At 37.6% G+C, this 25,970-nt stretch overlaps 1 protein-coding gene across 8 annotated transcripts in view; it reads left to right on the forward strand.

Annotated features, from left to right (window-relative positions):
* LOC145688496 (uncharacterized) overlaps positions 1-25,970 on the forward strand; it is a 199,606-nt gene that overhangs the window by 131,170 nt on the left and 42,466 nt on the right. For all 8 annotated transcript variants that reach the window (XR_014131921.1, XR_014131919.1, XR_014131920.1 and 5 more), the window contains exons 4-5: positions 5,808-5,986; positions 23,171-25,063. Coding sequence is in view for 5 of the 8 variants with exons in the window: in XM_081762826.1 (XP_081618952.1) it covers positions 5,808-5,986; positions 23,171-25,063 (2,072 nt within the window). In the remaining 3 variants the exon portion in view is untranslated. The remainder of the gene's footprint in view (positions 1-5,807; positions 5,987-23,170; positions 25,064-25,970) is intronic.

Raw genomic sequence — 25,970 nt, forward strand, 5'->3', positions numbered from 1 at the left:
TCCCACGTTATCCCCGTTAGGCTAAGGGAGTCGATGACTAATGCAAGTTAATGACGCAATAATTGATGTAATATGAATGCGGGAGGAAATGGGAGTACCCTGAGATATCCACGGGCATAATGTCCACTACAAAGTTACTTGGTTGAGGATCGAACCAGGGACCCCACGCACCAGAGGTAAGCGTTCCACCATTGAGCCACCGTGCCTTCGTGGCACCTCAGATTGAAATAGAGGAATATGAGATCAGATTATGTGGGCAGTCATTCCACGGGACTATGGTAACCAATCCACCTCTCTGGGAGTTGTGTATCGAGCCATTGACATACATCAACGCAATAGTGAGGAAGGGCTCCAATGTGTTGAAAATAAGGAAGTTGCGTCTGGGTTCAGAAGGGAAGGGAACATATGTTCCTGCACGGGCGCCAGATACAGTTGAACCATTAAGGTAGTGTCGATGAAAAATCGACCAATGCGAGTGTCACATATGCCACATTCCACTGTTACTGTTGCAGGACTATGTTCGTTACTCGAATCAACCTACAGTATGTGATCAAAAGTATCCGGACACCCCCAAAACATTCGTTTTTCATATTAGGTTCATTGTGCTGCCACCTACTGCCAGGCACTCATTATCAGCGACCTCAGTAGTCATTAGACATCGTGAGAAAGCAGAATGGGGCGCTCCGCGGAACTCACGGACTTCGAACGTGGTCAGGTGATTTGGTGTCACTTCTGTCAGAAGTCTGTATGCGAGATTTCCACAATCCTAAACATCCCTAGGTATACTGTGTCTGATGAGATAGTGAAGTGGAAACGTGAAGGGACACGTACAGCACAAAAGCGTACCGGCCGACCTCGTCTGTTGACTGACAGAGACCACCGACAGTAGAAGAGGGTCGTAAAGTGTAATAGGCAGACATCTATCCAGACCATCACACAGGAATTCCAAACTGCATCAGGATCCACTCCAAGTGCTATGACAATTAGACGTGAGGTGAGAGAACTTCGATTTCATGGCCGAGCGGCTGCTCATAAGCCACACATTACGCAGGTAAATGCCAAACGACACTTCGCTTGCTGTAAGGAGCATAAACATTGAATGATTGAACAGTGGGAAAACGTTGTGTGGAGTGACGAATCACGGTACACAATGTAATCCGATGGCAGTGTGTGGATATGGCGAATGCCCGGTGAACGTCATCTGTCAGTGGGTGTAGTGCCAACAATAAAATTCGGAGGAGGTGGTGGTATGTGTGGTCGTGTTTTTCTTGGAGCGGGCTTGCACCCCTTGTTGTTTTGCGTGGCACTCTCACAGCGCAGGCCTACATTGATGTTTTAAGCACGTTCTTGCTTCCCTCTGTTGAAGAGCAATTCGGGGATGGCGATTGCATCTTTCAACACGATCGAGCACCTGTTCATACTGCACGGCATGTAGCGGAGGGTTACACGACCATAGCATCCCTATAATGGACTGACCTGCACAGAGTCCTGACTTGAATGCTATGGAACACCTTTGGGATGTTTTGGAACTTCGACTTTGTGCCAGGCTTCACCGATCTACATCGATACCACTCCTCAGTTCAGCACTCTGTCTTCAAGGCTAAGGGTGGGCTAGCACCATATTGAATTCTAGCAGTACCGATGGAGGGCGCCAGGAACTTGTAAGTCATTTTCAGCCAGGTGTCCGGATACTATTGATTACATAGTGTAGTTTGGATTTTTGTTATACCAGTACTGATAAATATGCTGATTGGCATTCCCATTCAAACAGAAGTAGGCCTCCATGCTGAACAATATGTCACGTTTAAACGAGGAGTTCAGGTCGTATTGGTTCGTAATCCACGTGACCCATCGATCTGGATCATCCTTATTCAATTTATGTTGCATGTGCAACTTACATGACCAAGATTCTTGTTGGTGGCAGTTTTTAGTCACCGTGCCAGTTTTTCGAAATTTGGCGATCATGTACGTGAACACTTACTCGCTGTGAACACTGACCGCGGAATGTAGATCAAACGAAAGGACAACTGTCTCCTGCATGAGGAGACAGTTAAAACAAGAATAAGTATGATCGAATATCATTGATATAGCAAGCAGCAAGAGCATTGAGTACTTACGGACTTTTTGTCAAGTGTACATTTTGGCTTTTCTCGGCTTCTGATGATAGCGGCATTACTCACCAGTGCTGCTGTGGGTGATAAGACAGTGTTACAATTAGAGAAAGAAACGAGCTTGAGAGCCTTAACTGGACTAGCCATTCATCTTTCTTTATTCTACTTCACAACAACAAATTTCCAGTTGAATTTGTGAACAAAACACCTCCTAGAGTGTGACGTCATTACTTAATGCTTTGACCCCCTTCCGCTCAAAAACAGAAAACGCGCTTTGTTGGTTGTTATGGTATACTAAAGGGCTAACTATTCCTAAAATTTCAGATTTTTTCATCCAGGCACATTCGAGATATTGGACAGTGAAACATGCCAAATTGGCATAATTCCCCAACTTTACGAATTTTTTCAGTCCTTTGGGAGCAGCTACAGATCTGTAAATTTTTGTGTATTAACGTATGACCTCGGACTACATGCACACAAAAATTCAGACGTCTACATCAGTTGTTTCCTCTTTCCAAACATGTTTTCAATGTCCAAAAATGTTGTTAGTGTAGGCCCTGTTTTCATCCCCTTCAAGTGGTTTTAGGCAAAAATGTTGAGATCAAATGTTATTATTATTAGTGTACAGATATAAAGATTAGTGGTAGCCCAAGTCATCAAATTAGTATACACCACTGACCTTTTGGATTTCTGAGCTTACCAGCGGTGTTAGTTGATAGGCTATATGCCTCCCCCCAATTCCTATTTGAAATTTTCTACTTGCACGCAAGTTGGCGGTCATGGTCGCCGTGTACCTACAAGTTGCGCCCCCCTCCCCTTTCTATACCATCTCCATTTCACATTTCCTCTCAGGTTTCAAAATAAAAGGGTGTTCAAGGACTTTCGACTCACCCTGTATTTCTGAAATTAACAGATGCCTTTTTAGCCTGTGACGAAATGTTGTTTTCTTCTGTCCTGCGTAGAAGACCCTACAGAACCAAGTAGTAATGTACATCATCAAAATTTTTATCTTTTCGTAGTGAATGGTTGAGAGTTTGTCAATCTGCATAATGGCTTGGTGTGATTGAAATGTCCGTGGACGTGTGTCACTTTGGAAGGTAAAAAACAAGAAAACACTGCAATGCTAGGTTAATAAAAGTAGTTTCCGGCTGAGTCAACGATTGGATTCGATGATCAAAGAAGTTTAGAGCCTACGATGGGAAGAAATCCTCAACCATATGTTACATCGCTCAGTCATCAGGGAAGCTCCCTGCCAAAGAGTGATTCTTGAGGATTAATGGGGACGTCGGCATCGAGGCTATTTGTCCCCGTCACGATCAACACGGATGGTAATCTGTAAGAGATAGTTTAGATGAATATGGTGGATGAAGAACGTTGAAGTTGAGTTGACTTTGAGTTTAACGTTCCTTTCAGCAGCGAGGCTATATGAGACGGGATCTACTGATTAACGTGGAATCCGATCCACATGAGCTCCCATCGGGAATCGAACCCGGGTCTCCCACGCCAAAGGCACGTACGCTAACCGTTCAGTGGGTGAAGAACGGTTTCTTGCTTTAACTCATGAGGAGTGTTTTAGTCCTTGTAGTGCTATGTGGTTGTGCGTTTTCTTGCAACACGAAGACATGTCTGTCGATCACTGCTGGATCATTGAGTATAAGTTTGTAGTGTGTTTCATGAAATCTAACACTGTAACGATTCTTAGTTCTGCAGGTGGAGAAGTATTTTTGAAAACCACCCTGGACGTTGATCATAATTTATCCCCTGTCATGTCCATTTACGACTGTTGCAGCAGATCCATTTTTTATGTAAAATGATAAACCAATGCAGGGAAGCTTCCCGGTTATTCCGTACACTCGGAAAAATGCTCACCTGCAGACAGCGATTCTTGCTTCCAGTGTCAACTCGTGTGATACCTATGAGTGCAACTTTTTTACCTTGCGTATTGCACAGAGGTGCGACAGTAGTGTGATGTATACCTAACACACCTGCAGTTGCACGATTACTTTTGAGAGTCGAGTTTCACGGTATTCTTGAGGAAATCATAAGAACATGCTCACAGTACTGATTTTTCAGTGTTTTATCACAGGACGAAATTTACCGCAGCAACGGTATGCGTCACTCCTGGCCCAAATACACTGATTATGTTTATCGTGACTAGATGTGCAGAGCGTTTCAGGTTGAACTCGTAAAGCAAAATCACACTCAATTATGTGTTCCTCATGGTGTACTTTCACACGAGGGTTATTTAACAACAAACTGCCCCCTGAGGGAACTTTTACCTCAACCTGTTTTCTGAATATTTATGGAGTTTGTGATGATGTGGGCGCAACTTCTGTCCATCCATTGATTGTGTTAAGGGTTGTTGGTTTTCCACCAGACATAATTCGGCTATTTAAATTTCACCAACTTACATATATGGTTATGTGTGAAAATAGAACTACAAATATATTAAATTTATCATTTGACAGATAATTTTAGATAATATACTGTTTTCACTTGAATCTAGGTTGTCAGTATAGTCAGTTACTACACATGTGCATTTATCTATGTGTACAACAGAAATTTCAGTGCATGTATTCAGTTTCGTGCTTCAAAATATTTTAATATATACAGTATATTAAAAACTACTTGTGTATTTTTTAAAAATGTTATTCATGTACCATGTTATAATATGCCACCTTTGTCAACATTACCTTCACATACAGGATTTAAGCTGTGTCATTTTATTTATGCCTATTTTCGAAAAATGCCGAAATAGTAGGCTTTCTTTTAGCGTATTGAAATAGAATTTCTTGCTAAAACAAGAACCGTCAATCAAATTTGCTAGTATGCTAGAAGAAAGTTCCTTACATTAGCTAAAATCCCAAAGATTTGAAAGTTTAAGCTAATCCCTGACTCGGGTTAACGTCCTGTGTGTCTCAATACATGAAGAGATAATACACCAGATATAACTTTCTATTTAACGTAGCTGTTGGAAGATATATATTAAGTACATAAATAAAATGTGATACGACGTTATCTTGACTTAAACTTAATTTGGTATATTATAAACTTCTAAGATTCGGTAGTCAGGTAAAATTGCCTTAATAGGTGTTGACAAATTTGAACAAATTTATCCGTGCATCTTCACAACGTCAATTGTAAATATAATAATGTAACTTGTCTAACATCACAGTAAATATATTTTTAAATTTTCAGGTAGTGATCATTCGCAAGACTCTGAATTAATTAAAACCTGTTTTACCGTTTATTGAATCTTATAGCATAAAAATACAAGGAATTTCTAAAAGCATAATCAACTTTAACACAGTTGGGACATTTTTTGTATTTAGTATTTGCTTAGTTCCTGTAAGGTTATTATTAATACAGTAGGTCAAACAGTTGTAAAACGAGAGCGAAAGAACTGTGAAGAGAATTTAATTGTACTTTTTCGCGGAAAGAAAATAGACGTACTCCTAAGGAATATTTCCTACTTTTGGAACGACTACTACAGTTCCAAACTGTTTTTTCTGTATATCAAGGCACCATACTGCTTAAACATAAATTAATAATTTAACTTAAAATAAGGAAGAACATCGTGAAAAGTTATTACATCTTCGATATGAACATAGTACTATAACTCACTCTAGCCTATACGATGCAGTGAATCTCATAGTAAAATTAAATCTGTTTTTCATAGGACCTTCTTTCTTTCAGGTTAGAAAACCTATTAAATGGTATTAAAGTTGAAGAGATTCTGTCGCCACAACAGATAACTGCGTACTGGGTAGCACAAAACTGCAAAGCTAATGAATCCAAGCGTGAAACTGCGACGGGAAATCAAATTGAGGACTTACCTCATTGGATTAAAGCTGCCATGAAATGTCTTGTTAATTGTAAGTTTACCTTTGTTATTGACGACCTTGAATAAGTAGCATAGCGTAGATCAGCATGCTGTCTCATTGTTCTGTATGTATTTATTTAATATTGTAGGGGCAATCCAAATGAAATCGACCAATGATGGTTGGTGACAAAATTTAGTTTTTTTATAATTTTTTACCTAAGTTTGTACACATTTAGAGAGTTGAAAACGAGCATTCATTTATTTTTTAGCCGCGCAGGTTTTGTCGTACTGGCCATTTTGTATAGGCGCCTGAGCACATTTTGAACTTTTTAGTGCATTCCGTTAAACGCTGTAACTTTTTATGTTTTAAAGATAATGAGTTCAAACCAAAACCATATGAAAGATAATGGAATGGACAACATTCTTTGTTCTGTGCACATTGAGACGTACTTTAGAACGTCGAAAAAAGAAACTTTGAACATTGAGGTTGGAAACCTAGAAATCGCAATTTTGGAAATTTACATTTTGAAACGAAATAAATGAGACTCACCTTCAATTCTTTGTCTACATAGAGACTAGATAATGGACAACGTCCTAAATAAGTTTCAGATCTGAGAACTGTATACTTGATTTTTAAGAAATTTTTTAACATTACGAATTTAAAAAAATCGTGTATTTTCACCATCAAGTATCTCAGGGAGGACAGAAGTGAAAAATCCCAAACTTGCACAAAATAGACGATGGTTGTGCAGTAACAAGTGGGTAAAATTGCATCACTGAGAGTTGAGTACTTTCTGAGTTATAAGAGTTTTCTTCACTGGGACTTAATATCATGAAGCGCCATTGGAGTGAATATAAACTTTGTTGCAAAAGTCAAAATAACACGACCGTAATGTTAAATGGGTAAAATGTGCATAATTTATGAATCATACCTTGTACAAAAAACGAAAATCGTCTGTTACTACTTTTCTACCTATAGCGCTGCTGTTAAGACATCAGTGAGGTAAATACTTGACTAATTTGTGTACAGAGTTTGGCACTGATATTTAAAGTACGACCTGTAGGAGTTGTGAACTCTGTAGGTGTGAGTCTCCGGCGAACCTTAGTGATTGCCACCCATCCTTTGTCATTCGTACATAGTTTAAGAGAGATTCTTGGGCTATGGGGATGGAAAAAGTTATCAAAAAGATCGTTATTTTCCTGATTGATGTCTTCAATTCCCCAATTCACCAATTCAAATGACAACATGCTATGTTCTGAAAGTAAGAATTCTTAATTATACAAGTAGCAAATATCATGAAGCGTGAATTATACTGTATTAATAATTCTTTTACAAGTGGCAAATCTCGAATTTCTTGCTGTTTGCACTTCTTCTGATGAAACAGATAAATTGTATGCCTGAGATACTATATCAACACAAAACCTGCACAGTTTTTAAAATCGTGAATTTCACATCACTGCAACAACTTATAACTCAGAAACTACTCAAGTTTCAGTGATGCAATTTTACCCACTTGTTACTGAACAACTATCGTCTATTTTGTGCAAACTTGGGATTTTTTACTTCTGTCCTCCCTGAGATATGTAGATATTTGATGGTGAAGATACACGATTTTCGAAAATTCGCAAAGTTTAAAAAATTTCCAAAAAAACAAGTATAAGGTTCTTAGATCTGAAACTTGTTTGGGACGTTGTTTACTATCTAGTCTCTACGTAGACAAAGAATTGAAGGTGAGTTTATTTATTTCGCTTCAAAATGTACATTCCAAAATGGCCATTTCTAGACTTCCAACCTCTATATTCAGAGCTTCTTTTTTCGACGTTCTAAAGTACGTCTCAATGTGCACTGAGCACAAAATGTTGTCCATTCCATTATCTTTCATATGATTTTGGTTTGAACTCATTATCTTCAAACCTAAAAAAGTTACAGCGTTTAACGGAATCCTCTGAAAAGTGCAAAATACGTTTAGGCGCCTATACAAAATGGCCGCCACAAATAAATTTCCGCCGCTAAAAAATAAATGAATACCCGTTTTCAACACCCTAAATGTGGCACAACCTTAGGTAAAAAATTCAAAAATAAATAAATTTTGTCAGCAACCTTTGACCTGGAAATTGATTGATTTCATTTGAATTGACTCTGTAACAAAATCTCTATTTAGTGTGTATTTCAGATTGCTCTTAGTGTAAAGTAAAAGAAGATAATATTATAAACAGATTAAAGCTATATATATAAAACAAGGCGAGCACTCCATCTAATTCAGTGTTCGATAGAGTTTGTATCGAATGAACGTGGATTCTATACCAGCCGAGTGGGTGCATTGTGCTTCACGGTAGGGTGCATATAGGGATTCAAATGGTCGACAAGCAGTAGAATATAGCAGATTACCATTCACTGACAATTTTGGCAGATTAGTAAAGGTTCTTTCTATTTGAAATCATGCAAACGATTGTCCGTCGACCTTCACAGATTTTGGTCCGCATAACATATGTAAATTTCTCATTCATACATGTGGGAAAGTAGACACTCGAATGTAAGGTGCAAGGAGGGGAAGCTATCTCCTGATGGGTATGCAACCACACAGGAATTGTTTTTCGTTAATATAAACAACAATAGAAGAGAGGAAAAAGTGGCTGGTGGAAAGACGTGTTTTAGAAAATCCTTTGATTATCTATGTTAAAAGAAAAAGTATTTATCTAAGGTTTTTAAATAAAAAGAGCCACCATTTTGAAAATGAATTATGGTAAAACTTGAGTTTTATTCATGTCCAAATTTTGCAGATATGTATTGATTCATGTCCAAAGCAAATTACAAGAATTTGTATTATTGTGGTTATTTTATTACGATAGCAAGTGGAAATATGCTATTAATTTGAATTTTGGCCTAAGACAGCATAAACATTTTACGGACATAAGAAATTTGTTTCCATCTTCCTACCTGTGCGTGTTACTAGCCATATATCTCAGATGAAGCTGCATAATATTTCAAAAACTGGTACCAATTATATGAACAAAGAATAATGCTCATTATACATGGAATTTTACTGTCAGTAGGTGTGGCAGAGTTCCATGTTATTTAGAGGATCTAGTCAAGCAGTACGCAACTAAAGACAACTTTCGAATTTCTACTGACCCTATTAAAGATTGTGCTTCATTTATTGTTAGTAAAACACAGTTTCATAATCAGCTAGTGTACTGTGTTGTGCATGACTTCAATGATCTATTAATAATAATAATAATAATAATAATAATAATAATAATAATAAAAGACCCCCCATTATTTTCACTCAGTCTTGCCACGTGTAGAAGCAGTCGACCAAAGCTTGCAATAAGGAAACTTGAAATACAGCATTAAGACAATTGCGATAGAATGTACTGATGAGAAGATTCAAGGAACTGAACTGCACACAAATATTTCGGAAAAAATGAAATCTTTAAGTTTTACGTCCCACGGTTATGCCGGTTAGGCTAAAGGAGACGGTGATGATGAGAGATGAGTGAAACGGTGGAATGAAGAAGGTGGGAGGAAACGGGAGAACCCCGAGAAAACCCACGAGCACGGTGTTTGTCCACCACAAAGTTCACTTGGCGGGGGCTGGGATCGAACCCGGGACCCCAAGCACCAGAGGTGAACGCTCTACCACTGAGCCACCGCGCCCCACAAATATTTCGGAGTTTGCATGTGTTGATTTTATTGCATGTATATGACCTGAAGTGATGTGTTCCGTAAGTCCTGGCTCTTTCGTATGAAAACAAGGATTGTCTTGTTAGTTTTGTACATTCGCAAGAGCCCTGTAATGAATTCAGGTGGCCAAATATAGCAGATATCAGTTGTGTGTCTTTGGACAATGTTATTTGTCAAGTATCTGTATCAGCATAGCTTTTTCATTCCGATAGAGTTCGTAACATTACGAAGTCGAACATATTACATTTCTGTATAGAAAGAAAACAGACAATAATAAGGTGTTTAGAAACTGTTTTCTCGCTATTAAAAACGTAAGCTTTAGTGTAATTTCCTCCTAACTAACTTTATAAATCTAGACAAAAATATGTTAGTCATGTAGTGAATTTAAACTTGAATTAAACGCACTCTCAATTTCTTTAGAAATATAGAACCTCTCAGTGCGTTTGACTTTTTACGTCTGTACAATAGTCATGCTACTACAGCCAAACGAAATTTAATATTATGCCATATTAAGTTTATAGTAATAAAATAATAAAAATACTACCAATTTTTGTAATTTACTTTGAAGGATCTCTTGAATTAACATATTCTGAAAATTTGGACACAAATAAAACTGGGGTTTTACCACAATAAATTTTCAAAATGGCCGTTGTTTTTATTTAAAAACCTTATACACTTCATTTCAATATAGATAATTAAACAGTTCTCTAAAATATGCACTACCACAACACCTTTCCGCCAGAACTTGTTTCACTTTTCTATAAAGGTAACCAAGAATGTTCTGTGACTTTTTGTGGATGTCTGTGTTCAATTGGCCCTCACACCGTGAGTTGAATGCCGATGGAGATAAGGCGAAGGTCAGTTGTTGGTGTGGGTATATCCAATATACTACCTGGCTGTGGCAGTTCAGTTACACCGTGAACTTGCGTAAGAACAGAGTAAATATGGGACCTCCACAGAGCGTTATAAGGGCGTGAATGCTGTACGAGTTCAAACTGGGGTCAAACGCCGCTGCAGCGGGGTGAAAGATATGCCAGGCTTTTGGCGAGGTTGTTGTGAATACCCGGACAGTGCAGCGGTGGTTTAACAAGTTGAAGGACTGACGAAACACTCGAAGACGCACAACGTGCCGGAAGACCAACTCATGTACAAAATGAAGATCTTCAGGCAGCAATTGAGGCGAACAGTGGCCAGACATGTGAGGAACTGGGGCTACAATTCAGTGTGTGGAGAAACCATTCTCCAGCACCTCCATCAACTTGGGAAGCACTACAAGTTGGGTCGATGGATCCCACATGTTTTGACTCCTGGCCAAAGGCAACGTCTGTTTGCAACCTGTGTTTCTTTGCTGTCTCGTCTGAGGAAGTAGCCATTTCTGGACAACATGTGATGAGAAGTGACTCCTGTACGAAGCTCCACGGCTCCGTCATCATTGGTTAGCACTCCATGAACCGGTTCCAAAACAGATGAAACCAGCACTGTACCAGAAGGTCCTCCTGTGTGTTTGGTAAACTGCTTGCAACATCATGCATCGGGAACTGCTACCATCTGGTCAGAGCATCAATGCAACTGTGTACTGTCAGCAGTTGAGCCGTGTTCAAGAAAAACTCAAAACTCTGGAGCCAGCACTTCGGAATCGCAAAAGGGTCCTACTGTTACAGGACTACGCTAAGCCCACGTGGTTAGGGTGACCCGGGACACCATTCTGCGCCTTGGATGGGAAATACTATTGCATCCACCATACTTCCCGGACATTGCACAGTCGGATTATCACCGAGAGGACGCCAATTGAAATCTCCAGTAGAGGTGCAAACTGCACTTGATACCTTCTTCGCTTCACGGCCCCAAATTCTACTGCGATGGAATGCATGACTTTCCATCTTGTTGGCAGAAGGTCGTCGATGCCGATGGGGACTATCTTTGATCTTCTAGGTACGTTGTAGATGACATATTGATGTTCGAAGGATGTGGGTGAAAAAGCGACAGAACTTTCTTGGTTACCTTTATAACTCTACTTTTGTTGTTTGTATTAACGAAACAATTCTATGCGTAGTTGCATACCCACTAGGAGCTGGCTCTTCCCCTCCTTGTACCTTCCCTTCCAGTTCCTACTTTTCCAAAATAATTTGGAGTTCCTTATATATGACGGATGCCTGAATGTTCCTCAGGCCATGTACAAAGGAGTTGAGACCTGTGAACACGACAGTTATTTTCTTGGAAGATCGGAGAGTCCACTACATGATCATCGTGAAGATGGAGAAAGGTCTACACTCGATCACTGAGAATGTCTAAATCAACTTGCTGCCACATGTTCACATTGACGTGTGTGAGTGCACCCAAATCTTTGCGAGAAACATTTCCACATCATCACAGAACCTGCTCCAACTTAAACCATATATTGCAGGTAAAATGCTTCATTGAGCTTTCGTTCACTCGGTGTTGGAATACAAACATTAACGCTACTCATTGGATCTCACTACACTTTTTAATCCGTTGCAATACATTGTATGTGTTCTTGAGACCATTGAAGACGTGAAGCTCCATGAGCCGTAGTTAAAATTTGCCTCTTTTTTTCCCGATTTCAAACGTTAATTGCATGAAGTTTCCCTTACAATGTTCTTTCGGAAATTGGATGTGATGGACTGGATTCATGGACTGCAGCTGTTGCTGTCGAGTCTGAAGACAATTTTCCTTGACCAGGCATGAAACTCGTAGGCGGTCCCTCTGGGTTAAGAGACCATAGTTTTGACTCCGTTTTTTGTTCACACATTCCTTTTAGGCATGTTAAATAGTCCACTTTGGTACACCAACAAATCTGGCAAACTGATTTACTATGTGCTGATCGGCACGCCCAAATATGACTGTCCATTATTGCTATTCTGTCATATCTCTGGTTCGTCTCATTTTGACAAGCTGTTTTCGTACGTCCTACTGATACGCTGACTCCAGTTAACTTCAGTGGTTATTCGTCTGAAGTGATGAGTCACTTAGTCTAATATCAACATTGAAACACCTTCTACAATGATGGAAACAGGCTAATGTTAGTTTTAGAGGGAGCAACTAATTTTTTGTCCAGTGTGCTTATCATATACACTACCGGTCAAAAGTTTTCAAACAAACCGGATTTTTGTTAGCATCTACTGTCAACCTATTATTTTGGCACGAGACTTTACCGCTGGGTCTCAAGAGGTATAAAATTTAAGGCCAGCTGAATCGAGATCTGAGAGGTATTGCGGATTATATGTCTAATTATATTTCTTAAAATTGAAAAACAAAGCTTGATACAGATATTGCATGGTATAAACAAGCTTGTGGAAAATGATGCAACATATTACTGCTATTTCAAAGATGTAGACGTAGGAGGGTCAATGTAGTGACAGAAATTTGAAAAAATAAATAAATAAATAAGTCTTTTACATTACGATAGTATGCTAACGTTTAAAAATCTAAAAGTACCATATTTTGAAGTGTGTTTACGATGGCTAATATACGGCCTCCAGTGCTCAATTATCGCTCAGTGGAAGCGTATACAGCGTTCATCGTTGATATTGCAATGAGCAACAGTGGGGCATACAAAACCATCGTAAACACATTTTAATGTATGGATGTTTGGTTTTCTAAACGTTAGCGTATCAACAAGGTATAAAGGACTGCAAAATATGAAACATTGTTTTTTTCTTTCAAATTTATGTTATTGTATTGGCCTCCTATGTCGATATCTTTCAAATAAAACTAATATGTTGCCTCACCTTCCACACTTCTGTTTATACCTTAAATTATCTCTATCAAATTGTACTATTTAGTTTCCGCTTTATGAAATGTAATTAGACATCATATCTGCAGTACCTCCCAAATTTCGGTTCAACTAGTGTCAAGTTTTATACTTCAACCACAAGTAGTATCTCTGACACCCGGCGGCAAAGTTCAAGTGCCACAATAATAGGTTCACAGTAAATGCTCACAATAATCCGCGGTGTTTGAAAATTTTTGAGCTGTTAGTGTATAATAACAACATCTAATGGGTGTTTACGTAGATTCTTCCGCTTTAACTTGTTGACATTATTTACTTCACACTTCGTTCTTTCTGTAGAAGAGCATCGAATGGGCTTGAAATATCCAGTTTAAATTTGGTTGAACATACGAAGCAGTAGTACATACCTGAATTTTTAATTGCTAGCAAGATAATACAAAATAATTACAATCGGCCGCGTTTTTTTAATCTATATACACTATGTGATCAAAAGTATCCGGACACCCTCAAAAACATACGTTTTTCATATTAGGTGCATTGTGCCGCCACCTACTACCAGGTACTCGTTATCAACAGGGTGTCTACTGATACTGGAAATACTTGAATTATACTGGAATTTAATTTTGATACTGGAAATACTGGAAATATACTGGAATTTTGATCCACATACTGGAAAAATCATGAGACATACAAATATAATCATTCTTTATAATCTACCCTGATTTTTAGAACTCCTAAAGTCCAGGGTAATAACAATCTTGCATTATAACTAGAATAGAATAATAGCTATACAATTATACAAGTTATTATTATAACTTAATATTACATTTAGATAATACAAATAATGTTCTTGGCTCACTGTATCAGGCCTCCGATTAGGGTGTGTACGGGCCATGGAAGTCATGAATTATGGTTATTGGTCAAAGGATTATGAAAGTAGAGAAATTGAGTTTCAGGTCATGAAAAAAGTGATTTTTTAGAACAACAATACTTATGTAATACAATACAGTTACTGAAATAATAAATTATGATTTTTCTCCAATGATCCGGCGTTAAGACGTGACTTTTTTTCAATACTTCATGTGTAATAATAATAATAATAATAATAATAATAATAATGGATGCATTATATTATATGCAATGCTTCAAGTGCACTTATCTTTTGAGAGACAATGAGTAAAATAAGAGGAAAGACTTCTTTCAAAGATGAATGGTTGGACAGAACAATAAATTCAGATTGAATTGGCTTCAGAGGTTGGTATTTCTCTTTGTGTATGATCAGTTTTTATATTAGCAACATGGGACTGTTTTCAGTTCGATCTCATGCCAAAGGCAAAAAGCATATTGAAAGAATAAATTCTTCAAGTTCGAGCAAAAACACTATTTCACATTGTACCTGCCAAGGAAGCAAATGCAGACTCTGCTCCATCAACTACAAACTCTGTTCCAGTGAAACCTGAACTTTGTGAAGTGCGAACTTCAGTTGATAATAACGAACATAGTTGTGTCGTTGAGAACAATATCACAACATTCAATACTTGTGTTATGCGTAGAAGCACTCTTTAACAATTTTATAATCAAGGATGAATTATTACTGCAGAAATATTGTGGGCTATTAAGTTATGACCCCATTCTTCTGCTAGGAGTTTTGGCATTTTTAGTGATCTTTTTAAAGTGACGTTTCCCGACAGCGAAATTGCGAAGAAGTTCAAGATGCACAAGGACAAACTTGGATACCTAGTTACATATGGACTGGGTCCACACTTCCAAAAAGAATTGACAAACATGGTTAAAGAGTGTCCTTTCTTCCGTATTTCTTTTGATGAAAGTTTAAATTCTGTCGTCAGAAGAGTCAAATGAATATAGTTATTCGATTTGGGACGGAAAATTAGTTCAAACAAGATATCTTATGTCCGCGTTTTTAAGTCACGCTACTTCTGATGACATTTTTGCAAAACTTGAAATACACTGGTTTGGATGCGAAAAAGTTGCTGCAAGTATCAGTGGACGGGCCAAGTGTAAACCTGAAATTTTTGAACGACCTAAAGTTGTACTTACATGATTCACCTTAAGATCCGAAGCTGTTGGACTTTGGTACGTGCTCCTTGCATACTATTCATGCTGCATATAGAACGACACTTAACAACTCCAAATGGAACAGATTTTTGCGCTCTCTGTATTATTTTTTCAAGGACTACCCAAGTAGACATGCAGATTACAGATTCGTCAAGAGCCCTCTTGGTTTTAAGGTTGTTAGAGGTGTCAGCTGCTTCAATCTTGCAATTATGACCAATTCATCTATTAAGACCTACAAGGTAAGTGCTGCACTAAAAGTTTTTGTTGATACAAATCAATTATCTAGTATGGAAGCTGACATTGCAAAACGAGACTAGTTAGATTTCTCATCAAAGGAAAAAAGTAGTGAAGTATCTCAACAACTTTGATCCTAAAACTGATCGATTGGACCATTTTCTAAGCACCGCCTACTTCCAACACAGTGTTTCCAAAGAACTGATCCACTCCACACAAAATGTACTGGTTTTGTTTCACGGCAACGCTGGTACTGAAAGAGGTTTTTCCATAAACAAAGAATGCCTAGTAGAGAAGCTTCATGAAAATAGCTTGATTGCACACCGAGTGGTGTATGATGCAGTATCTGCAGCTGGTGGAGTATTAGCTATTAGTGCTTCAAAGATAATAATCCATGCGTCCAAAAATGTACCAACATTGAGAAATGAAGCTTTAGAAAAGTATAAAAATAATGTAGGTAACATTGCAGCCAAAAGAAAGTTAGCAGCAGAAGAAATAAAACAAATAGAATTGAAGAAACTATGTAATATGGAGAGTGCTAAGGAAGAAGCAGAATAACTGGAGAAGAGTGTGAAAAGACTGAAAAAGATTCTGTTTTAAATGCGTGTACCTTTTGAGTGTAAGGTATAATAATTGGGAATTAATAATTAATAATTCACAAATTTGTTATAAAATGTATACTGTAAACTATATAGCATAGTACATAACGTTTTGTACTTTGTGTTACATATTTTACAAAGCATATAAAGTACTGTATACAGGCTAATAATGTGTTAAAAGGTTTTTTGTTGCATATAAAAGAGGTTAATTTCATATATGTGTATGTCTGCCTTATGACTTATTATTTAGAACAAGATTTTACTTTGAATAAGCCTTGTACAGAATATCGTTTATGTAAAACTGGTAATTTGTCAACAATACTTGGTGCCTTCCATTTCAATTCAGGCAGAGCATGTACCATCACCATCTCAGATATTGTTGAAACTTTTTTTATAGCAACTAGACATGTTTTTAAGAGACACATATTTTTTTGTTTTGTCGAAAAAAATTTTCCCGCCAAGTAATGGACCATCAAAGACGGGGAGTACAATTTATGAATTGTAGAAGACATGGAAAATGGTCAATTTCGGAGCCTCACCATTCGGCTATGGAGACAGGTAGAGTTATAATTCTTGTTGTGATATGTACATAGGGATATAAATAAACTATATTTTATTATAGTTTGGTTTGCGCATGCGTATCTTTTTGTACATAAATTAACAAATGAACGTCAATTTATCTGAAAAGTCGAAGTTTGCGAATTTTTTTCGAGCACTTCCGGTTCGAATTTTAAAATTCTGTTTTCACGGTTGGTAAGACCTAGTTACCCGCTTTCCGAAAAAAAATTTGTATCGCTTCTGTGGTCAACCGTTTTGTCGCAAAAAATTCGAGAAATTGTAAAATTTTCAAAAATCGCCATTTTTGGGCGCCATTTTCTCGAAAACACCATTTTTTAAAATTCTGAAATTTTGTCAGATGGTTCAACTTTACCTGAATAATAAACACACCAAATATCATTCTCGACCAATGCTTCATGGATTAACTGCAGTCTTTTAAAGTTAGCGAAGTTTCGCTAATTTTGATGTCACAGTTAGCAACACTGGGAACAATGAAAGTGCAATGATTTGATGATGTTTGTGGTTCATATTCATTAAATGAAGAATAAAAGGTTTTCTTGGCTGGTTTTTTATTATTTTGAACAAAGAGGCTCTCTGAAATAGTAAAATGAGCCTCCCTCTACTCCTCCGTTTTCTTAAACTGAAGTAATCTGAGGTGGAAATTACGATTACGAAACACACAAATTTTAAGTTTACTTGAAATGGCTATCCAATGAATTCTGATGATCTATAAAAGGCCTAAACTATTACCTCAGTATGATTTGGAATGCTCCAGACAAAGTCTCAATTAAGTGCGATGTCATTACAGTGATCGAAAAATGACAAAAAGTTAAAAAAAAAAAAAAAAAAAAATCGAAACGTTTCTTACGCGTTCCAAAGAAATTTACCGAATTTTTAAACAGAACAATCCCAGCATAAAAATGGGTCACTCGGAATTTTATAGTATTCGACTAAAGTGTGTGAGTCCGCAACCTAAGAGGGAAGTGTGTGTATTGTGCAAATTTTAAGTTAGCTGTTACTGCGTTGCTACAAATCAAAGGTGCAACCTGTATTGAAGCTGTCATGAGTGACCTATTTCCTTTAGTAGTATGATCCGTAGAAAATGACAGCTGTCTTCTTCAAGAATGTGGTGAATGTCCTGGAGTGGAAGAAATAAGTGTGGTGTCTTTAATTATTGATCCTGATGAAAATGAAAGTGGTTACGTATGCCATATGGGAGAATAATGATCTCGTAAAAAAAAAAAAAAAAAAACTTTGCCACTTTCTGTTTTCGTATCGTACATTGCCGGTTTAACTGTAAGAACTGTAATTCATGACTACATCAAGAAAATCCAAAGAGAATCAATTGCTACCGAAAACCACCGTATAAAATTTCAAGATACAAATTCTATTTTACTTTATGTGGACTTCGTTGAAAACTGGACTGTTATTCTGCAAAGTGAAATTCAGAGTTATCACCGAAATATGAAACAATTGACAGTTTTGTTGTAATAAACGACGATAAAACACATGATTCGGCTCATGTACTCATAGTTATAGACAAGATTCTAAACATACTCGAAGAAAAGCGAAAATATATTTTATAGAAAAAGGTTTGAATACGTGAAAATAGGTGTCTACAATTTCCCAAACCGTGTCAGTGATTTCTGATGGTGCTGCATCCCACTTTAAAAATCGCTTTCAGATGTTCGAGATGCAGACAGGTCCGATAAAGCAGTGTATTTGCAGTGAAACCGGCCATGCAAGGGTCTCTGCGACGGTTGTGGGGAAGGGGGGGGGGGCAAAGAATGTGGCAACGCGCCATAGCCTTAGGCTAAAACAGATACACAGTATTAAAACCGCAGAAGAAAAAAATGAAATGAAATCTTTAAGTTTTACGTTCCACGGTTATGTCGGTTAGGCTAAAGGAGACGGTGATCATGAGAAATGAATGAAATGGTGGAATGCAGAACGGCACGAGCTGGGATTGAACCAGGGATCCCAAGCACCGGAAGTGAACGCTCTACCACTGAGCCACCGCGTCCCCACTAAAACCGCAGGAGAATTCGTGAGTATAGTGCAAGTACAAACTCCGGGTATTACTCTCGTTTTGTTATCTGGAACTGAATTCGACGACTTCCGTAAGAAAAAAGGGAAAGTATGCGACCGGTAACTGGTATTCAACGAAGTTATGTTTGGCTTTCAGAAAATTGCGAAGTTTTTATGGCAGTAACGGGTCACCATGAACTAACTTCATACTTCCCCCAAAATCGAACTTTTGCAATTCAAAGTGTAGATTTAAGAAATCTGCAAAAAGGAACTTTTGTTATATACATATATGTATGATAACCAGTGGTGCGTAGCAGAAATATTATGAATAAATCATGAATTACGTGAAGTTTAAGTGCTGTTTATGCTTCCACATGTACCTTCAGCAAGGTACAGGTTTCCAGAAGAGCATAAGAGAAGTGAAAATAAGTGTTTTGTGACTATCGACAAGGTGCTACGCAGGGGCGGATCCAGGACACACTTCTGGGGGGGGGGATTGTAATACTGCTACTTAGAGCAACTTTTAAGAGCTCCAAACTCTGGGATGGGTTTTATTTATATATATAAGAAAGTTTCTTCTTCTGGGGTGGGGCGGCAATCGTCCCCCTAGATCCACTCCTGGATGAGTTATGAGTGAACCAACATCTATTGGAGCATCTGCACGGTTACATGCTATTAGCAAAGAAGACAACAACCAAGCAAATGATTGGTAAATGTAAAATAAATAAATAAATAAATCAGTGAAATTTTGTTTCCGAAGACCATTTTAAGTAAGTGAACTTGAAATTTGTGTGTTTCGTAATCGTAATTTCCACCTCAGATTACTTCAGTTTAAGAAAACGGAGGAGTAGAGGGAGGCTCATTTTACTATTTCAGAGAGCCTTTTTAATCAAAATAATAATAAAAAAAACAGCCAAGAAAACCTTTTATTCTTCATTTAATGAATGTGAACCACAAACATCATCAAATCATTGCACTTTCATTGTTCCCAGTGTTGCTAACTGTGACATCAAAATTAGCGAAACTTCGCTAACTTTAAAAGACTGCAGTTAATCCATGAAGCATTGGTCGAGAATGATATTTGGTGTGTTTATTATTCAGGTAAAGTTGAACCATCTGACAAAATTTCAGAATTTTAAAAAATGGTGTTTTCGAGAAAATGGCGCCCAAAAATGGCGATTTTTGAAAATTTTACAATTTCTCGAATTTTTTGCGACAAAACGGTTGACCACAGAAGCGATACAAATTTTTTTTCGGAAAGCGGGTAACTAGGTCTTACCAACCGTGAAAACAGAATTTTAAAATTCGAACCGGAAGTGCTCGAAAAAAATTCGCAAACTTCGACTTTTCAGATAAATTGACAATCATTTGTTAATTTATGTACAAAAAGATACGCATGCGCAAACCAAACTATTATAAAATATAGTTTATTTATATCCCTATGTACATACCACAACAAGAATTATAACTCTACCTGTCTCCATAGCCGAATGGTGAGGCTCCGAAATTGACCATTTTCCATGTCTTCTACAATTCATAAATTGTACTCCCTGTCTTTGATGGCCCATTACTTGGCGGGAGAATTTTTTTCGACAAAACAAAAAAATATGTGTCTCTTAAAAACATGTCTATTTGCTATAAAAAAAGTTTCAACAATATCTGAGATGGTGATGGTACAATTTTATATTTTTTTGCCTGAGTTGAAATGGAAGGCACCACTTTTTTTTGTAATTGCTTAACTAGTCTTAGGAACAATTTTGTCTTCATTGAGACTGTAAATTTTTGCAAAGCAAGAGTTGTATATATTTTGCAATTAGATATTTAAACAATGGGTGAAGTGGAGAGCTGTGAGGGGACTTGGGAGACCCTTTAAAAACTTGTTAAAAAATCATTTGTATTTTAAAAAAATCAATGCTAACTAAATTTATTAAAAATAAAGTATTCTTTTGATAGCAAAACAATTTCAAACCTCAAATCATCAAGAGTGATTGTTCCTAAAGAACTTTTTTTTTAAAAAAGTCATTGTATTAGGTACTGGAATTTTGCTAATAGTTACAATAAATGTACTGGAAATATACTGGAATTTTGAAAATGAAACTCAGTAGACACCCTGATCAGCGACCTGAGTAGTCATTAGACATAGTGAGAAATCAGAATGGGGTGCTCCGCGGAACTCACGGACTTCGAACGTGGTCAGGTGATTTGCTGCCACTTGTATCAGAAGTCTGTACGCGAGATTTCCACACTCCTAAACATCCGTAGGTCCACTGTGTCTGATGTGATAGTGAAGTGGAAACGTGAAGGGACACGTACAGCACAAAAGCGTACAGGTCGACCTCGTCAGTTGACTGACAGAGAGCACCAACAGTTGAAGATTGTCGTAAAGTGAATAAATAGGCAGACATCTATCCAGTAGGGATGGCTACATTTTTCGAAAAATGAATTTTTCGATAATAAAAAACGAATTTTTTTTTCGAAAAACGGAAAACGAAATTTTTTTTCGAAAAAACGCAAAACGAAAAATTTTGCGGAAAACGAAAAACGACCTTTTTTTTTCGAAAAAGCGGAAAACGTAAATTTTTTCGAAAAAAACGAAAAATGAAATTTCCGAAAATCAAAAAACAGATTTTTCGAAAAATGCCATCCCTACTATCCAGACCATCACACAGGAATCCCAAACTGCATCAGGATCCACTCCAAGTGCTATGACAGTTAGGCGTGAGGTGAGAAAACTTGAATTTCATGGTCGAGCGTCTGCTCATAAGCCACGCATCACGTAGGTAAATGCCAAATGACGCCTTGCTTGGTGAAAGGAGCGTAAACATTGAATGATTGAACAGTGGAAAAGCGTTGTGTGGAGTGCCGAATCACGGTACACAATGTGGGGATCCGATGGCAGGGTGTGGGTATGGCGAATGCCCGATGAACATCATCTGTCAGCGTGTGTAGTGCCAACAGTAAAATTCGGAGGTGGTGATGTTATGGTGTGGTCGTGTTTTTCTTGGAGGGGGCTTGCACCCTTTGTTGTTTTGCGTGGCACTCTCACAGCGCAGGCTTACATTGATGTTTTAAGCACGTTCTTGCTTCCCACTGTTGAAGAGCAATTCGGGGATGGCGATTGCATCTTTCAATACAATCGAGCACCTGTTCATACTGCACGGCCTGTAGCAGAGTGGTTACACGACCATAACGTCCCTGTAATGGACTCGCCTGCACAGAGTCCTGACTTGAATCCTATGGAACACCTTTGGAATGTTTTGGAACGCCGACTTTGTGGCAGGCCTCACCGACCTCCATCGATACCTCTCCTCAGTTCAGCACTTTGTGAAGAATGGGCTGCCATTCCCCAAGAAACCTTCCAGCACCTGATTGAAAGTATGCCTGCGAGAGTGGAAGCTGTCATCAAGGCTAAGGGTGGGCCAATACCGTATTGAATTCTAGCAGTACCAAGGGAGGGTGCCACGAACTTGTAAGTTATTTTCAGCCAAGTGTCCGGATACTTTTGATTACATAGTCTATGTACCTACACGCATTTCTATTCTACAATATCCAATTGATCAATAATCTTTATTCTGACTTACCTTTAATTTCTGAAGGGATCATCATTTTCTTTCCTCTTCTACTCGTGTTCTACTCATCTTGCTTTTTACTCCTTTTGCGACATATAAGCCAAGTTTATATATTTTTTTTCCTTTTAACAAGTTCTTTTCGTCAATAACAGTTCTGGACATTTTTACCGACTCCTCTCAATGTGTATGTGATTGTCTTTTGAGTACCTATCATCACATACATGCCATTTTCTTTCGTGCTTGGGGGACGAAAATGCCTATTTTTCTTTGAAATATGGGCATTTTCCACTATTTTGCTTAATTTGTTAAATATTTGAACAGTACATAGTGAGAGTTTAAATAAGCAAAAGCTTTAAAGACCACTATATCTTCGTCTGAAATTTAATACCGCTTAAGTAACATTTAACAAATTTTACAGGAGAGACAAAAAACTGTTTAAAACCTAGCTTCAGCCTCATTATACGCCGTATTACTTAGAGGGGAATAATACAGCCATTTGTCGTGATATAGGTGTAATACTTAACCAGATTGTGCAGCATCTTATACTGATTCTAATGGTATCAAAAACTCAAATTCATCAAAATTGAAGATACGTGGTGTTGAATCTCAGACAACGATATTTTTAAATATGTATTAATTGTATGGGATATTATTTTGGATATAAATCTTTAGATACTGTAGAATGGACATTAGAAAACAGATATAGAGAATTTTAATTTTTGTTTATTCATTTCAGGGCCTAACATCACAAGTGCTGAAAGCTTCGGTCCTAAATACGTAGGTTTCGAACTCGATGTATTTAGTGTGATCAAAGATTACTTTAACAACCTTGAAGCGCCATTAACAACGTTTGGTTTATATGATGCTTTCCATCAGACTTATTTGTATGCAGAATATGTTGATGCGTTTCATGCATTAGAGTCCGAGTCCATGCAAGATGTAAAAGAAGTGGAATATTATTTGCCTTCATACAAATCCGTAGAAGATCTTATGTTTGATATGACTTCACATGCTGTGGATGACGACAAACCACGTTTACTGTCGGACCAACGTACAACGGAATCGCTCGAAAATATTGAGTGCAGATCTCAAGCAAGCATCGGGATAGATCATGGTGATGAAAGATCAAGCGTAAGCAGTTTAACAACCATTAAAACCACGAAATCTTTACCTATCTATAAATGCGAATATCCTTTAGATAATAATCGAATAAGCAGGTCCTTAAATTTGCCTTACCAAGCAGATTCTAATCAAGGAGGTTATACGTGTCCTAGGAAATCTGTGACCGAACTTCCTCCTCCAAACACAGGTGCTGAATTAGCTTTTACATCAGAGGGTACAAATTTTTCTCGTCAAGCAAATTCTAATTCAAGTGGTTATGTGTGTTCTAGGAAATCTTCAGATGAATTTCTTCCTGAAACCCTGTATTGCAATACATTCTTGATAAATACAAATTTGTCTCAACGAGCAAATTCTAATTCTGGTAGTTACGTTTATCCTAGGAAATCTGTATCTGAACTTCCTCCAAACCCATGTTCTGAAACAGCTTTTATATCTAAGACTATGAATTTGTCTGCCCAAACAAGTTCTAATTCAGAAAATCTTGCGTGTTCTAGGAAATCTATAGCTGAACTTCCTCCAAACACATGTTATGAAACAGCTTTTACATCTGAAAGCCCAGTTACACGCATCATTCCTCAGAGATCATATGATACATTACATTTCTCTAAACGTTATAAGAGAAGACCTTTAAGTATTGCTAGGTCATCGGCTAAAGTGCCTTTACATGAAGTTTTCTGTAATTCGGAGGAAGGTAACAGGCAAATGAATCCCACAGATACAACGCAAGAACAAGTTGCAACAAATAAAGTGGAAATTAGTGGTCAAGAAAAATCTGTTACTTTCTCCAAAGATTGCCTTAGAAGAAATTCAAGTGCTCCTAGTTTACTAGACGCAGTACAACCAGCTAGGTATTCCGAACAAACATTCGTGCAAAATTTGTGTAAAAATCGTCAGCAGGAAAGTAAAGTTTTTGATTCTATGAGCAAAATGAAAGGGAATGCAAGACTTCATTCTGCTGGTACAACTAAAAGTAGTTCAAATACAAAGTCCAGTGGTAGTGGTAAATATGTTGTCAGCAATGTAAAAGAAAATATTAACCCGACGCAATCTTCCGTAGTCTCAGTGAAGAGTACTTATGATAAATCATCGCTTCAACAAAGTATCTCGAAACGACGTTCGTTTAGGGAACCTACTACTAAGAAAGATGAAAAGGCTTGGGGCAGACGGTGTGGTACGTTAAATCACTTAAGGAGCAAATCAGGAGGTTACGTTAACCCAGTTTTGTCGAACTCGTTTGATAATTTTAAAGAAAACAGCAATATCGAAGAACTCTTAGATAACGAACTAGATTATGGAACCGCGCTTGAGACATTGCATAATTTAATGAAAGTGAGCCAAAAGAGAGCTTCAGTAGTGTTGAACTCACCTATATCTGATAACCAAAGTCATTGCAGTATGTCCAGCATTAGCTCCTACTATACAGCTGTGTCTTCTGATCATTCATCTACAAATGGCAGTACAACTGATGTGGATCGCTATTCTGTGATATCAGTGGAAGAAGCTTTTGGTAAGTAATATCTTATATTGATAGCTTGAATATCGTATAAATACTCTAAGGCAGGAGGTAGAGCAATTAGTCACAGGATTTTGAACTTTCTCTTATAACATTTTTATCACAATAACTGTTGTCCGGAGATCAAAATAATGTTCTCTATGAGTTTTTGTTGGTAAAAGGAAGGTCTCCAGATCCAGGAAAGTCAAGGGAAATGAAACTCCAGGCAAGCAAAGAGAGTGTGGTTGAGTACCCACAGAGCACAAAGCAAGTTTAGTGAGCGAAGAACCTCGAGCTTCAGGCAAGCTATGAGAGAGGTGTAGGTGTGACCAGTCGAATCTAATACCTTTGAAGGAGTTACGGCTTCTTATATACCCTATCTTCTTCAGTTTTCGTAAAAGCTCAGGGTGGTGATGACGTTCGTCCTTTTTCACATCACATGTTGATAATGATATCCGTTGTCTACTTGCTTGTAATAATAGAGAAACACGCTGTTTTGTTGACAAATAGGAAGTACGTGTAGGATATAGCAGTATGCATACGATGTTTTATTATAATATTACAAATATTTCTAATATGATGATGCTATTAAGTAATACTCATCTATAATGAGTCCTGCGAATCTTAAAAGGTTTGTTATAATTTCTGCAACCAAACCTGTTATCTTCAACGGTTAGTCGGTAATGAAGAAATTCGACTTCACAAATATTATTGTACATTTTATTCAGCTTTTTCCACACAAAACACTAAAATCAACAGTAAATTACTGAATTGTAAAAGATCGCTACACACACTACCTCACAACTTAGCAGTACCAAAATTGGATTCCCATGACACATTGTAGGTGGGTACTGGGTAATATTAAAAAATGTTCTAGATTGTAGGTGTGCTAAAGCAAAATAACAACACATTGGGAAAAGTG

The sequence above is a fragment of the Thermobia domestica genome, chromosome 6 (assembly GCF_964235325.1).
Source record: "Thermobia domestica chromosome 6, izTheDome1.hap1.1, whole genome shotgun sequence".
In the NCBI taxonomy this organism is placed as follows: Eukaryota; Metazoa; Arthropoda; class Insecta; order Zygentoma; family Lepismatidae; genus Thermobia; species Thermobia domestica.